This window comes from Haplochromis burtoni, unplaced genomic scaffold (assembly GCF_018398535.1).
Source record: "Haplochromis burtoni strain Fernald_Lab_line unplaced genomic scaffold, NCSU_Asbu1 Contig_29, whole genome shotgun sequence".
Lineage (NCBI taxonomy): Eukaryota > Metazoa > Chordata > Actinopteri > Cichliformes > Cichlidae > Haplochromis > Haplochromis burtoni.
In genome coordinates, this window is record NW_024582390.1 from 875,535 (window position 1) to 891,998 (window position 16,464).

General features: G+C 40.2%; 3 protein-coding genes across 4 annotated transcripts; 2 read left to right on the top strand and 1 right to left on the bottom strand.

Moving 5' to 3' along the window:
- The first annotated feature begins 234 nt into the window (after positions 1 to 234).
- On the top strand, positions 235 to 6,480 carry ercc1 (excision repair cross-complementation group 1). The gene is made up of 9 exons (XM_005918322.3): positions 235 to 392; positions 649 to 1,062; positions 1,714 to 1,817; positions 2,076 to 2,175; positions 5,009 to 5,085; positions 5,242 to 5,341; positions 5,553 to 5,624; positions 5,846 to 5,914; positions 6,003 to 6,480. Exons 1-9 carry the CDS (start codon positions 333 to 335, stop codon positions 6,063 to 6,065), a joined length of 1,059 nt encoding a protein of 352 aa, XP_005918384.1. The 5' UTR covers positions 235 to 332; the 3' UTR covers positions 6,066 to 6,480.
- Positions 6,481 to 6,606: 126 nt separating this feature from the next.
- Positions 6,607 to 12,309, top strand: prmt2 (protein arginine methyltransferase 2). The gene is made up of 9 exons (XM_005918318.3): positions 6,607 to 7,528; positions 7,622 to 7,819; positions 8,584 to 8,745; positions 9,075 to 9,239; positions 9,386 to 9,561; positions 11,263 to 11,392; positions 11,477 to 11,613; positions 11,698 to 11,872; positions 12,077 to 12,309. The coding sequence occupies exons 1-9, from the start codon at positions 7,448 to 7,450 to the stop codon at positions 12,107 to 12,109; spliced, it is 1,257 nt and encodes a 418-aa protein (XP_005918380.1). The 5' UTR covers positions 6,607 to 7,447; the 3' UTR covers positions 12,110 to 12,309.
- Positions 12,310 to 12,429: 120 nt separating this feature from the next.
- Positions 12,430 to 14,494, bottom strand: LOC102291196 (zinc finger protein 436-like). Of its 2 annotated transcripts, none has more exons than XM_042219164.1 (2): positions 14,321 to 14,494; positions 12,430 to 13,981 (listed from the first exon to the last, which is right to left on the bottom strand). In XM_042219164.1, exon 2 carries the CDS (start codon positions 13,915 to 13,917, stop codon positions 12,886 to 12,888), a length of 1,032 nt encoding a protein of 343 aa, XP_042075098.1. In that variant the 5' UTR covers positions 13,918 to 13,981; positions 14,321 to 14,494; the 3' UTR covers positions 12,430 to 12,885. The 2 variants fall into 2 exon arrangements, with proteins under 2 accessions (XP_042075098.1, XP_042075099.1); XM_042219165.1 differs by lacking the exon at positions 14,321 to 14,494 and adding an exon at positions 14,064 to 14,309.
- Positions 14,495 to 16,464: the final 1,970 nt, after the last annotated feature.

Sequence of the window (16,464 nt, forward strand, 5' to 3'; positions counted from 1 at the left end):
GAATGTTAAAAAACCTTCAAATCAGTTGCGGGTCTGTGTGAACGTGGACTAATTATTCGGAAATATCAAGACAAATTAAGGTCGTGTTGATAAAGCTGTTTTAACTTACTTGCATGTCATGCCAACAGTCTAGTTTAGTGCATAATTATCGCGTAATAACGCTTGTTTTTATCCCGTGACAGAAGGAACTGAAAAGGCTGTGTGTTTATGCTTTTATTCTGAAAGGATTGGCCCGGAAGTGCCGTTGCAACCTTGCATTGTGTGTCAGAAAGCGAGTTCTTGCAAGTTCAACTTAATGTTTTTACTTGAGAATTCTCCAGCTGTCAACAGACATGAAGAAAAGATTTAACATCAACCTGGACGATTCTGCTTTCACTAAAGAAAGAACACCGGTCTGTATTTTGCTAAAAAATAAGTTCACGGTTACGTAGCAGGCTTGCTAGCAAACGAGTCTTCAAGCATACAATTTAAATTTTTAACGTAAGATTCGTTAAAAATGAGCTATAAAAACGTATCTATAAAGGGTTTTCGTCAGGTGGATTTCCAGACTCGTGAATGGTGTTTTGATATGATTTAATTCATAGTTAAATTATCGGTTCTCAGAGAGTTGATTGTGATTGTTTATTGATCATTGTGATTGCGTTTCAGCCAAAGCCACAGTTTCAACTCGCTTCCAAAGTTGGACAAAGCACTTCAGCTTCAGCTACCACAAAGCCTGCTCAGTCAGTGACCCAGCTTGTCTCCTACGCAGAATACATCGTCCAGAGTAAAAGCAATGCGGCTGCTGCTTCACGTAGAGATGCTGCCTCCAAGTTGCCCAGGAGCGATAATGCTGAAGTTACCTGTGTGAGGCAAAGTGAACCATCTACAGTGTCCTCCAGCACAGAAAAATGTAAAACCGTGCAGGACTTGGCTAAAGGGCCCCATGTCAAACTGAGTGAAGAGGCACAAGAGGCTACAACGGGTCAAATAGAGGGAAGCGGCCAAAGGTCAGAACCGGGCATCAGCTCCGGTCCTAAACCAGTGGGATCTGGGAGCACCATTATTGTCAGTCCTCGACAGGTATGTATTAAAACTATGTAGCTTTGAGGTTATGGTTTACAGAAAACCGTAGCGTCCTTTCATGCATTCCTATTAGTGTCCCAGATTTGGCTTGCACAGCTGTGGACACCTCAGTGTCAAGCAGTCTGCACACGGAGAAGTGAAGTACAATTCATAATTCAAAGTATATATTAGACACATGAAAACAGGAAATAATTGTGATTGGCTATTGATGGGAAGATGCGATGGTTTAGACTTGTCGCCCCCTGATTTGTTCTCCTCAGGGTTCTTCCGCATGGCAACGGTCATTAACCTCTAGTCAGGGATCTTGTGAGAAAACTGCTCCCTACCTTACAGTTGTTACCAGTGATGTTTTATTTTCATGTTGAAGTCAGCTTTAATTGACACAATGAAGTCTCTATTTCTTGTTGGCTATAGCACCCTGTTATTATACACTCAAGGTCAAGTAACCTTTCTTGTCTGATACTGTGTTCTGTAAGTGTGTAGCAATTTACCTTCTACACCCAACTCTTTCTATCTCTCTTAGTTCATCCTTTACAACATGGGGTTAATGCTTTTAATGAGGAGTGTGTCAACTCTATTATGAGCATATATTGCAGTCAATGTTGAAAAGACACCCAAAAATCCCAAAACTTATTTCTAACACTACAGAGAGGAAACCCCATTCTGAAGTTTGTTAGGAGTGTCCCATGGGAGTTTGGAGATGTTGTGCCAGATTATGTCTTGGGACAGACAACCTGTGCTCTCTTTCTCAGGTAGGTTTTTGTGCTTCACAAACTCTGTTTATGTGAGCAAGAAAAAGTTGTTGTCACTGCACACACACTGGAACATTTTTGTTTTACTTTTTTCTGTTACTGTAATATCATGGTGTTATAAAAAAAAAAGGTTTCTGTGCTTATATTTGTTGAAAAAATATGCTTTTTTCCTTTGTTTTATTTCTATTGTGTATTTTGCTTTGCTTTGATGTTGGTTTATGTTCTTTCTGTTTGTTTGTTTTTTGACTCGACATAAAGTCTGAGGTATCACAATCTCAACCCAAACTATATCCATGACCGTCTGAAACAGCTTGGACACACATTCACACTACGAGTGCTACTGGTTCAAGTAGACGTGGTAAGTAAAGATGCTCTTTAGCATTACTGATTATTTAAAGTATTCTCAACATTCAGTGGCCTGACTTCTTTGTGGTAACTTGGAGATTATTACTATTTATCAAACCATTAGGGGATGCTCTGTGTCAGTCATTGTCAAATCTAATCAAATTAAGATCTTTGAATGGCTGCAGCAGCTATTCTAAGGTGTCATTTCCTCTGATAAAGTAAAAATAGCACATGCTTATAATATACAGTCCAGTTTAGAGTTTTTCTCAATTGTCTTAATGTGTTTATTGTTCTACTTTTATCAAAACCTTACTGACTACAAAAACGTGAGCCTAATGTTAAGTGTTCAGATTCTAAAAAACGAATGTAAAGGAGTGTATGTGTAGAAACAACAGCAGTTTGTACAGACGCAATGGGAAATGCTAAGGTTGGTGGGGAAGCGTGTTATTAATTTGAGAAGAGCGGTGAGAATGGTGTTCCTGATGTGAGAAATGCGTCAAAGTGATTTGAAACTGTAGTCACATAAATAATGCATTAAGGCACTTTTTTCTATTTCAAATGCAGCTCCTGCATCTTTTTTAATCATTCAGTACCTCAGAAGCTGTTGAACATTACTCTTGTGAAATCTATATCTGAATAGCTTCAGTTTGTACATATCAGGAAAGGAGGAGGCTGTACAAAGTTTCCTGCTACAGGATTTCAAGACTGATACCATCTTCTTATTCTCTTTGTTTTCATCTAAATCTTTTACACTTCCTCCAAGCAACCAGAAGCCGTCTTGTGACAGGATCAAAACAGTGGTGATGCAAATTAATTTGCGCTCATGCTTCATTTTCTTTTGTTGTGCACTACACATCTGTGAAATATAATGACTGCATTTTGCACAGCTGTGTGGTATTACATTCAGAAGATTTGCACACAGACAGCAGACGTGGGTACACACCTGTGCAGTATCACTTGGTTTTAAAATTGTGTCATTTTCTTGTAACTGGATTACATCTATGCTGAACAGAATTTGCTCTTAAAGTAACTCATTTTAGATCCTGTTTAGATCGACTATAATAAAAGCAGAATCAGTGCAGCTACTGCATTTTAGATCTTTTTATACTTTAATACTTTGTGTCCATCTTTATTTTTCACGACAGACTCAGTCCTCCTCCTCATGGAGTATACTTTTTCTTTTTCTTATTAGGTGGATGGTTTGTATTGCTCTATCCTTTCTCTTTAAACTGGTTCAGTTGGATTCAAGTCAGGCAGCATACTTGGTCTGACCTGAAAAGGGCAGGTCATAGTGTTTTTTCCCTCTACTTTAGAAACTCTATTGTGATGTGGGCAGTGTGCCTTGGATCATTATTATGCTGGAATATCCCTCTTCTGCCGGCTTCTGGAGATTAGGAGTCATGGTGTCAGACAGTATTTTGGTACATTCATAGTGCAAACTATAAAGGTCATCTCCCCAGCACCTTTTGCACCAATGTATCCACACCTCATCAAACATGTTTGATCCCATTTGAACTGAACACATTTATATTGTTCTCAACTGCCCAAAGAACGTGCTCCCAATATTCATCGGTTTGTTTTGGGGTTTTTTTTTCCATGTCCTTTTTTTTTCTCCTCTAAGTTTAATATTACAGTTTTGTACTGAAGAACAAGCAAGTTCTTTTACTTGGACGCCATCCACTGAGCTTAATGTTATGCATTGTCCTTCACAGCTGTCACAAAAACTCTGATTTCCATTTATAACCCCTGTGCCAAGTCTTAAGCACTTACCCAACTGTTTCTCAGAGCTGGATTGTGCAAGCAGTGCACTGTTGGTGGCATCATTTTAGGAGGACAGCCACTGCAGCTCTGATGAGTGGCAATATGGCTCATTTTGTACCTCCTGATTACTGCTGCAGCAGCTGTGCTTCCACTGATTTTTAGGTGGAAATCAATCTTTCTTTATGTTTTTTCCATCTTTGTGGAGCTTCGTGTTGAGATTATTCAGTTCCTCTGACAGTTCTTTTCTATGTGGAACCATGAGGCAGACATACAGATCAGACAAAACCCACTGGTCCAAAATTGAGAAAGTCCAGCAAAGAGTGTTACTTTTCATAAGAATCACTACTCTAAATGTCAGCTCAGGAGAATGCAAGTGCCATAAGGTGATATAATTTACATCATTTATCATTTAAACACTGTTTCAAAGGATTATACTCACCTTTGTTAAATACTGTGTAAACATCTGCCACAGAACTCAAAAGTAAATTTGTGATAGTTCTGCAAGTGTTCGTGTCTCCAGGGCCGCTTTGGGACATCTGGGTAATACTAGAAACAAAATTTGAGGCTTTTAAGCGAGTGAACAACAGAAACAGGGAAACAAATTACCTCTATGAAACTGTGGATTATCTAACGGTAACAGCTGTCAGGTCAGTAACGTCAGCTGGCCTTGTGAATTGCTGACAAAAATGTAAACATCCAAAAGTTTTATATATTAACAAGACAACAATCTTTTCAGGACATTACAGCTCTCCTTTAGCAGCTTAATGTAAGTGATCAATGCAGATCTACTCATTTGTGAAGTATATGTTGCCTCAGCTGAATTAGTTTCGCTAACAGTGGTGTAAATGAAGTGTGAAGAGGTGCAGCTGGAGACTATTTTTGGCACTGTGTGTAGGAAAATAAAGATCTCAGAGCTGCCAAATAATAGATACTGTGTAAGAAGACTCAGATTTGGGTCAAAATTAAAAAAATGTTACAACATCTCAATTTGTAGCAAATCTAAAGCCCTAATGTGACTTCATGAAGTCTTTAAGAATGAATTGTTGTTGTATTTTGTTTTAACCCTAACATCTGTTCAACTACAGAAAGATCCTCATCATGCGTTAAAAGAGCTGGCTCGCATGTGCATCATGGCTGACTGCACTCTCATCTTGGCTTGGAGGTAAGCAGCTTGCTACAAGACACATATATAAAATAAATAATCAGTGTGATTCTGGCTCCAACATCTAAAAACTATAGCTCAAAGACAAAGTCAAACACTTCTTGTCTTTTTAAACGTGTTTTGTTGTTTTCTGTCGTTTTCATTTTGAACTGCCAGTCCAGAAGAGGCAGGTCGCTACCTGGAAACGTATAAGTCGTATGAAAAGAAGCCAGCTGACATGCTGAAGGAGCAAGTCGAAAAAGACTACCTGTCAAAGGTGTGTGTAGAGTCACTGTTTTCTATGTGAGCTCTTGGTGCTTTTTTTTGTCTTTTCGCCTACTTGTGCCCATTTAATAAAAGAAATAGATGTTATAGAAATGTCATGGAAGATATGATAACATGGGAATGTACAGTATTTGCCAAAATGTTGCAGTAGCTTTAAGACCATGAACACTGAAAATGCTGATTGGATCTCTGCTTACTTCAAGGTTACAGATTGCCTGACAACTGTGAAGTCTATCAACAAAACTGATGCCATTACTTTGCTGTCTGCGTTCTCTGTGAGTGCCTCATTTTTCACAATTTTCACTTCAAGTATTAATTAATCATGTTTATTAAATTTCTTTAAAGACTCACTATATATACCACAAGAGTCTGCAAAGCCTAAAGGGAGATGTGCAACTTGATTGGTTCATGAACAACTGCGAGTGTGTAATTGTAGTTCAGTCATGTTGTCAGTGGATATGATCCAATCAATAAACAGACATGATGTATTCTTCAGTCTGTAGAAGGAATCGTCAGTGCCTCTAAGGAAGATTTGGTTGTCTGCCCAGGACTTGGACCACAAAAAGTGAGGAAAACACATGTGCTGAGTATAAATATACACGGCGTAGATGAAGTGTTTGATGACTTAACATGTTGACATTTTGTGTTTACAGGCAAGACGACTCTTTGACGTCCTCCATAAGCCCTTTCTCAAGGCAAAGACAAAAGACAGCTGAGACTTCTTTTTTTTTTTACCAAGAATGTGATATGCTTCTGAAAACAGTTCTACATGTTTGATCATCATGTTGAACATCAAACTAAAACACTCAGGAGGACTGAATACTACAAAGTCTATCGATTTACAGAGTTAAGGGAGAAACATGTTTATCCCATACAAACTCAACTAGACCTCAAACTTCATGCCATGGCTTTTCTTTTGTGGATTCTTGACATGAACTGGTTAGTTTGAAGTGGCACATGTTTAAAATGTACCTTCTTCCTCGCTGGAATCAGTGGATGTGTTTTAGGAATTTAAGTTGTGAACTGTTTGAGCTTCAAACTTATGTATTTTGTTGTTGTTGTTTTTTATTTCTGTGTGTGTGCGTGTGTGTTATTATTTTGTATAATTTGTTAATAAATATTTTTGTTATATTTTGGTTTTTACATTATTTTATTTTTAACTGTATAATATATCTTAATATTTCATTGCAGACACACAAGACAACAATGATTTTGCTTGAATCTCTGCAGAAAGTGCACTAGAAAAAAACTAGTGCTTTAAAAAAAACTCATTCAAAAAAGGAATAAATAAGGCAAAAAAAAATTTAAAGTCTGATATAGAGGTATGGATAAACTGGCGACTTGTCCGGGATGCTTTCCTTTTTATAGCTTTTATGATCTAAGTTTTTGAGAAAGTGGATGGAAGGATATCTAAAATTCTTTGAGATGTCCAGCAGTATATTACATCTGTTTTATCTTCTTGCAAACAAATTTTTTAATGTATTTGCATGAATGGTTCAGGGTTATTTTTAATCAAGAACCTAATGTTTAAATTTGAGGCAACGGGAAAAGCGTGCAGATCAAAAATAAATTTTTCATACCCTCAAGTCATTTTCTTTTAAGTCAAACATTTTGTCCAGGAAATTGTGAAATTCTGTTCTTTGGTCTTTCAGGAAACTTTCAGTGAAGGGTCGCTTTACACAAGCTTCAAGAGGCCATTTGGAAATAGAAGTGAATATGACACCAGAAGAAAGACGAAAATGCAACTGTGAAACAAACCGAATATGAAGACCAACGTATCTCATAATGAAGCTTAATAATATTTGGTGCACAATGCAGTAAACGTTTTCTGATAGGGTTAAATGTCGTGTTATTTCGTTTGAGATGAACTTACAGTTTCGAAACTTCCGACAGCACGTGAAGGCTTGATAACGCAACCTTACGTCGAAACAGGAAGTGTCTGCGGTGCGCGCTGTAGCTGAAAGTAGGAGTTTCGCCGCTCGATTCACTCTAAACTCACAGTGGGGGTTTTTTGTAGTTTTTTTTAGTTGCTCTGCACGTGAAATGGTTTGGCTTGTTTGTTAGAGAAAAACAACCAGCGAAAGTGTCAAAAGCAAATATGCAGACGGAGGATGAGGATGAGGCGTCCTGTGAGGAGTACGTTGCCCGGTCAGATTTCACTGGAAGTAGCACCGATCAGGTCAGAGAGACCCGCAGACCTCCGAGATCCTAGCCTTAAAATGGGAGGTGGGGGTATCAGCAATAACCGTGTGACTTTTTTTTGGTCTCACAGCTTAGTTTCAGCAGAGGGGACAGACTGCTCGTGCACGCCAAGCCCTCCTCAGAGTGGTGGTGGGCAGAGCTGCAGGGGGTCATAGGTTATGTCCCTGCCAGCTACATGAGCCAGGATGCTGCAGGGGAGGAGGAGGAGGACCCCTCAATAGAAGACCCGTGGCAAGATGAAGAATACTTTGGCAATTATGGAACGCTGGTTGGACATTTTAAAGAAGTGTATTGCTTTGCATATGTCCAGATTATTATCATGAACTTGAAGATAATGATGATTCTAATCATAATATGCGAGTATAAACTGTTTCCCAGCGCGTTAAGCAGCCATGCGTCTTACATTGTAACTATAGCATGCAACGACTAAGACTTTAAGTAAGCATCGTCTTTTGTCGACACTACCCTGCAATGTAGCTGTGCTGGTTTAAGATGATGGTCCTCAGTGGTGCATGATTCAGAGTTTCCAGTGATATATTTACTCCTGAGATGCTGGGAAACCATGCTCAGAATAGATAAAAGATTGCTTTTAGACCCTGATTTCCAAATATACACATGTAAGCCTTTTCTTGAATGCATTACCCCTGATAAACAAGGGGGGGAAAGCATGTAACTAGACCCTGCTGTGTTTTGGGAATTTATTTGGATCCCATTTGGAGTCGTTTATTTATCAGTCGATTAATTATCAAAAACTCTTGTTTAATTCAAGCAAATTTTATATGTCTGATTTTATTTCATATTGCCATTTAGAAATTAACGTTTTATTTCATGAAGCCACTTTTCATTATAAAGAGTTAGGTTTAACAGGGGCACAGTTATGCGACTGATCACTGCTTTGATCAGTATTTTATTATAGTTAAAAAAATGTCTAACTTTTGAGCATTAAATAAACTGCCAGTGGCTACCTGCCAGTTTGCTGTACATATATTTTTTTAGGCACTGTGTTTCATTTAGTCATGTTTTACGACACAGAGGCTTCACCTGGAGATGCTGTCAGACAAGAGCCGCACTGAGGCATACCGGCAGGTTATTCTCAGCAACAGTGCTTCTCTCAGCAGCAAGAGGGTAATGGACCTCGGCTGTGGGACTGGCATCATCAGTCTGTTCTGCGCTCAGTTGGCACGCCCCTCAATGGTAATGTTGAATCTTGGATTTTGTGTTATAAGGAGAAATGAAATCAGATTTAAATGAAATGAGATTGCATTCATTTTTAAATAATGAGGAAAAATCTGCATATATTGTGAGTTAAGTTTAAGTTTCCTGCCAAATAACAAAAACGACTTAGAATCTAAGGGTCCAAAAGTAAAATCTTTCATGTGGTTACTTAGAGGAGCAAAATCACCAGTTAGGTATTGAACATTGGTGTACTTCTACTTCCATCTGCTGGACAAAGAATGTTGCTGCATTGAGGAAACAGCATGATGTATAGAGTGCACGGAAGGAGATTATCTGTGGTGTTGTAGGTGTATGCTGTGGAGGCGAGCTCAATGGCAGAGTACACCAGGCAGCTGGTGAAGCAGAACGGCTATGATGAGGTGGTCACGGTGCTTCAGGGGCGGGCTGAGGAGATCGAGCTGCCTGAACAGGTGGACGTCCTGGTTTCTGAGTGGATGGGTAACTGCCTTCTGGTAATTATAACACTTCCTGTCCTGCTACTTTAAAAAAAAATACATTGTTGTGGGACATCCTTTTCTGCTCTTACCCATGTTCAGGTTTTACTATACCACATTGCTTCTTTCGTTGTTGTTTTTTTTGCCTTTTCCCCGTGCTCTAGTTTGAGTTCATGGTGGAGTCAGTTCTGCTGGCCAGGGACCGCTGGCTTAGAGATGGTGGTACGATGTGGCCCTCCTCTGCGGCCCTCACCTTTGTGCCATGTCAGGCCGACAGCTATTATGCCGAGAAAATGGCCTTCTGGGAGCGGCCATATGGCCTCGACTTCACTCCTCTTCAGTAAGAGCCATTAGTTCACAGTTGACAGTGAGGAATGTCCTGTCACTTACAGATATGTGTGTGTTTGTGTGTGTGTATATGTATGTATGTCTGTGTGTATCTATCTATCTATCTATCTATCTATCTATCTATCTATCTATCTATCTATCTATCTATCTATCTATTATCTATCTATCTATCTATCTATCTATCTATCTATCTATCTATCTATCTATCTATCTATCTATCTATCTATCTATCTATCTATCTATCTATCTATCTATCTTAGATGTATGAATGTATGAATGTATGGATGTATGGATGTATGGATGTATGGATGTATAGATGTATAGATGTATAGATGTAGATGTGTGTGTGTGTTTTATTAAGTCCAGTAATGGCTGATTTCTTACTTTATGTGCTTGTGTTAAAATCTGTTTTACCACTAGATGGCCAGCTTTGAATGAATCATCCTCTCTGATTCATATCTGAGAGACAGCCTTGTGCCAGTTCATGCGTTGCCTTAAACACTTATATTGCAAAGAAAGTTCAACACATCCAGGCTTTCTTGATTTAGCTGGCTTGATAGAAACTAAAACCCCAGTCTGAGATAAGAGGCTTCATGATGCTGTGCTATCAACAGCCAGTCTTTCTGCTTCAGGCTCTGTGCACGTTCACACAAAAAGTCTTTTACACATCATTCTTTTTCCACACAAAATCAGCTGTGGACAGCATGGTGCAATCAGGGACAATATCAACAATATAAGAGCATCTAACCTCAATATGTAAAGATTATAAAACGATGAGAGCAAAATGCAGCACTGGAGCTGCAAATAATATGAGATTATTTCTTCAAAAACTCTACTCTGGTGATTTGATCATCACAAGCACACAGAGCAGTACAATAAATATATTTCTGTATTACTGCTCAGTGAGCTGTCTGTGTTGCTGTTTCTACCATGTCAGCAGCACGTTAGAGCTCTAGAACTTTAAACTTCTCAGGAAATGAAGAGTCAGTTTCAGCTCTTGTTCTGTCCCGCTGCCCGATCAATTAAACGTAGGAATCGCTGTAGTTTGTCACCAGTACAAAGTGAAATTACTTTTATTGATTGAATATTGATAGGTTGGTGATAAATAGCCCCAAAATGTAAGTGATCACTCTTTTAATGTGTGTTCCCATTACTACATTTCCACTAGTGTAAAAAAAAAAAAAACCTGGCAGTATTAGGACCAAACTATGAAAGCTTGTGTTCATTACTGAAAAGTGATATGTCAGATTTTCAGGTTATTATCTTGTAAGTTGTAATTTTGAAATAATAACACAAAATTTGGCATCATCAGTTTTATGCATGTAAATTACAATTACAATGTAACATAGCCAGGTTTTTTACCACAAATTTCTGTAACAAGTAAATAAGGTTTACTTATATAGCGCTTTACAGTACAGAAATAGGGATAACTGACTTATCTTTAATGTTGCGATTGAAATCTAACGTGAAACTTTTTCATCTGGGGACTTGTTTTTTGTTCATCAGTATTTACAATAATATTTTGTTTAGCTGACTAAATACAATGCACTTGGAGGTTAAGATGCTCCTGCATTTAACATTTTTATATATCAGAGTTCATCACATATTGGCTAGAAATATATAAGGTTAGAATAATTTACGAGTACACTGATAATTCATTTTACCCTTGTGCTAAATACTTTTGTTTCTGGAGGCCTTTGGCACAGCAGGAGTTCTTCACCAAGCCCAAGTTCAGCCACATCATTGAACCATGTGACTGCCTCGCTGCTCCTTGTGATGTCATCTCCCTCGACATGTACACTTTACAAGTGGGAGACCTCGAGGTCATTTTTTTTTTTTTTTATGAGAAAGTTATAAATGAGCCAACTTGGATTTTGTTACTAATGCTTGACTGTTTCGTTTCTCAGGAAATGAAGGGTCAGTTTCATTTTTGTGTGGAGAAGTCTGGAGTTTTCCATGGATTCACCGCCTGGTTCACTGTTTGCTTCGAGAGCCTGGAGGCAGGAGGCGCAACTGTGGAGCTAAACACTGGCCCCAACTCTGGGTGAAAACATGAAAAGCACAAAAAAAATCTGATGCGTAATTAGTTAAATATGATTTTATACTAACTAGTCCCTTTTCCCTACAGGCCAACACACTGGAAGCAGACATTGTTCATGCTAGACAGGCCAGTAAGTGTATGCGCAGGAGACTCGATCAGTGGAACCATTGTCCTCCAGAGAAATCCTGTCTGGAGGCGCCACATGACCGTTACCCTGCACTGGACCATTAAAGGGAGCACAGACAATCCAGACAACTCCCAGGCAAACATCTTCATTTACTATATGCACTTTATCTGAGATGTGTATTGATTATAAGGAATTGGAATGTTTCTTTATTACTTTTTATATGAGTGTTCTTTGGAAGGGTCTTTTGTTTGTCTTTTGCATTGTTGTTGCACAATCTCCTAACTTAACCCTGCCCATAAAGTTGTTCACTTGCTGTTTCCCCCTCCCCTCTGTCCTTAGGCTGGAACAAAGAGTTTCCCCATGTGGAGGTGACACATATTCGCTCATCACCGGTGGAGATCTAAAATAGAAAAACAGTCTAATAAAATTAAACTGTTCGGCTGTGAGACTGCTGCTGAAGCGGACTGGTGTGTTGCTCACATGTTGCAATGAATGTGCCAGAGGAATGCCTGCTATCATAGTGATGAGCCCGATTGCTGCAATCACACCACCCTAAGAGCACGTTTACTGCTCATTTTTATTGAAGGGCAAAAGAACTTTACATAAAGCAGCGCTGTGTCGCACAGCTGGAACATCAGTTGTTTGTTTTGTTTACTGAGGTGCAAAAAAAAGACAAGGTTGAGTCACACTAAGTTACTTTTCATCAAATGGCATATTGTTTTACAATAAGCATTTAACTTACATTTTTTATTGTTTGTACATACATGCCACTAGGCTTTTATGCATTTAGAAGAACAGATGAACGAAAACCATAAATTACAATGGTTTAAGATATGACCTTTTTTTCATTTTAACATTGTAAGATCAGAACAATGTATGCCTCTGAAATGTTACAAACATTAGCCTAAAAGATACCTCAATAAAAATATTATAGTGCTTAAAGATAACTGCTCACAATGGAAATCACCATCTTAAAATAACAATTAGTGCACTCACATTGATATAAATTAAATAAAAATTGGAACTGTTTCAACTACCAATCTGGTGTTTGTCCCTTTCTTACCATCATCTGTAAACATTTAACCTTTTAAAACACCAACATTACACTACTGCCACCATCTCTGTCTCAGCTGACGCTCTCCTTCTGGCTATGGCTCTGTTTTAATCTTTGCTTTTGCTCTGGAGCGTGTGTTGACCTCCTGGGATAGCTGCTGAGCAGGTAAGGACTCAGGAGAAGAAGGCCTGGAGAGCGGAACAAACAGGGGAGGTTTGACGACTTTGTCTTCCACCCCCTTATTTTTATCCTTTTTCTGTCTCAGGTGTTTGTCACAGTGGTTCACAAATGTTTCCAGTTTGACAAAAGTCTTGTTGCACACTTTGCAGTGATAAGGTCGCTGTCCTTTGTTGAGGCGAATGTGCAGCCTGATATAAGATGACCTGACAAAAGTGCGACAGCAGACGCCGCATTTCAGATCTTCGCTGTTGGTTTGTGTTTTCTGAGGCTGGCTGAGCGGTGGTGGAGACAGTGACTTGGCCTGTCCGGAAGCCTCTTGAGCCTTGTGAGAGAGCAGCAGTGACAAAGAGCGAAAGCCCTCGCCACACTGCTCGCACTTGTATGGTCTCTCCCCGGTGTGCAGACGAACGTGTGCCAGGAGCCCAGCCTTCTGGGTGAAGGACTTGTCACAGTAAGTGCATTTAAAAGGTTTTTCGCCTGTGTGGAGTCGACGGTGGGTCTTCAGGTGTGAAGCGCGCCCAAAGGTCTTACCACAATCTGGGCATTTAAACGGCCTGTCTCCGCTGTGGATTATCTTGTGTGCCATTAGGTGGGAGGACTGATGGAAGAACTTGCCACAGGTGTTACATTTGAACTTCCTTTCCTTATTGTGAGAAGCAAGGTGAAGGGTCAGGTGAGCGGAAGAGATGAAGGTTTTGGAGCACAGGCTGCAGCTGTGAGGGTCCAGGCGGATGCGCCGGTGTGGCCGCCGTCCATTCTGGGGGCTGCTGCCTGCCTGGCAGGATGGGCATTTGGAAGAACTGTCTGTTTTATTCTGCTGTTTAGGATCGGCTGGAGTGTCATCGGAATCAGGCTCAGAGTCAGGATGTGAAAGATTAAAACTGCACCCACAGTCTGAGCAGCGCCCAGACTGCTGCTCCACTTGATCACCGGTGTTATCCAGCATGGTGCCATCTACGCCCACAGCAGCAGGGGAGGGGTTTTCACGGTCCTACAGATGATGGGAGCATCTGAGAGACAAACATGACATAATTATTGTTATTTTTTGTGGGGGAAACGCACTGTTTAATCGATGCCCCCCTGCTTACTGACCAAACAGTTTTATCGCTGTTTCAGGTGAAATATAAGCCGCATATCCTTCATCGGCTTTTGGGCATATTGTATAGGTTATGATCGCATTAGCGCTCCTTGTCGGCCAAATAGGCGACAACAAGACCTGTGCGAATATAACAAGTATGTGCACTAGCTTACTTAGCAGCCTACCAACTATTGTAGGCCGTGGTTGGTTTTAAACAATACGGAAGATATTTGCGGACGCAAGCAGCACACAAACAACAATTTTCACATACCGTTCTCATCCTTCCTAAGCAATGTGCTTGAATGTAAGTACTTTTCGTGCGAACGCGGTAAAAACACCATATTAACCAGAGTTAAATAACGGCGGAACACTGTTGTCTACATTTTATCGTTTTCCTTTGAGATGATGCTGCAGCCCGTTTTCTGATAAAAACGGGCTGCAGCATCATCTAGCGAGCGGCGGGACAACTGTCCTCACTGGGAAGCACTGAATGAGTTTCACGAGATGCTCAGAAAGTTTCGTTTCACTCAGAACATTTGAAGAATGTGGCTGTTTTTGTTTCTTTTAGTTTCGTTTCTAACAGAATAAGGGAGAAAATGGAACAAAACCTGAGCAGAAGTCCACGTGCCACGCTGTGATTGGCCATCAGCAGCCTTTATATAAATCAGACTGATGTAGGATCATTACTTTAACTGGACCAGATGGGACCGTTCACTTTCATCAGCGAGGTACTATGATTTTAATCTTTTAATATCATTGGTATTGCAGTTACCTACTTAGCAGTGTTGGGACTAACGCGTTATTAAGTAACGCGTTACAGTAACTACGTTATTATTGTGGTAACGAGCACGGTAACTAGTTATTATGCCAAAATCAGGAACGCGTTAGTCGTTACTGGGATTTAGATAGGCTCGTTACTCGTTACTTCGTGTGGTGGCTATCGCGGAGCTTCCACAGATTCAGTAACATTAGCAAGTGGTGGAGGCAGCAGGTGGATGAAGGAAAAGGGAGGCAAGAGGAGAGACCCGAAACGGCCGCTGGTCCGAGAGTGTCAGTTGAACTGAACTTCAGGTAAGAAGTTATGACCTGCAGTCTCTCTGGGTCAGATATGAACCAAGTTTAGGTGGAGTTTATTTTCGTTATGCTGACTTTTTCGTACTGCGTGCTAGCTAGCATGACGGAGTTTCTATACAGCTGGGTGGTGCTATGAAGTTAATGATGTTGAACTTTATTTTGTTCATAAGTTATTAGAGTTGCCAACCGTCCCGTCTGGTATTCAGAGAAAATATTACGCGTTTCTTATTGAGGTGAAAAGGAACAGTTTGTCCCGTAATTCAGCTACAATGAAAAAGACACAAAGCTGGAGTTATTCTGTGTCTTTGCTGCACAGCTGCCTCTTCTTTCATTCTCCCCCCTCCCTCTCCCGTTTCTACTTCAATCATGAAACTGATCAATGATCAGCTGATCGGCTCTCTTGTTTGTTTATCGCTCACTTTGCGCCGAAAGAGGAAACCAGCGGATGTCGCGCTAAACAACAGCAGCACGTTTAAGCTTGATCAGCTGTTGTTAGAATTTATTTAATATTAATTTCTAGTATCAGCTGATGTTTGCTGGAGCCACAGCTGCAAAAAAGCTGCTGGTCATGATATGGTTTGGTTATCTGGTGAGAGGGAAACATGAAGATGAAACCAGGAGATGTCCTTACTGGATCATCAGAGCTGAACAGGTGATGGAGAAACAGGTTTACCTTTTAGGTGACATGAATGAGTTGAAGGGAAGTTATGAACTGTTTCTGAGAGACAAATAACACCAGGATCCTTTTTTAGGTAGCTGACAGCTGGTAACTGTGCAGGGGCGGGTCTAGCAAAGTGTTGCCAGGGGTCCATGTAGGGCATTAACAGGGAAAGGGGGGCACAAAGAAATACTTTTCTTTCTTATTCTCATTTAAAATGTCTAGCTTTTAAAAAATAATTATCTGAATCTTACAACAAACGATTGATAGATTGATGCATATATACCATCAGAACAGTGTACATCACTGTCACAACAGTGTTTGTTTTCATTCAAAGGCTTTATGATTTTTCCTATAATGGTGGGCCGGTCTCTAGTCAAAATGCCCGGGCCAATTTTCTGTCCCAGTCCAGCCCTGTATGCAGCTCATCTGCAGTCTGGTGTTACCTACATCTTCCTATTCAGAAGGCAGAATTTCCGAGTTCTGAGTACAATCGAAAGCACCACGACTGCAGTTTTTGTGTTGGATGTAAAAGGCGCACATGACGCTGTGACGTAGGCTAGAATCATGGCAGCAGTCAATGACGGTCCAGGCGTGGGATTTCTCTCGTGGAAATATGCACATTATCTTTTCCTTTCTATTGGTAGGTGGCACAGTGCACTTGTGGCAAGTAAGCAAGCTAG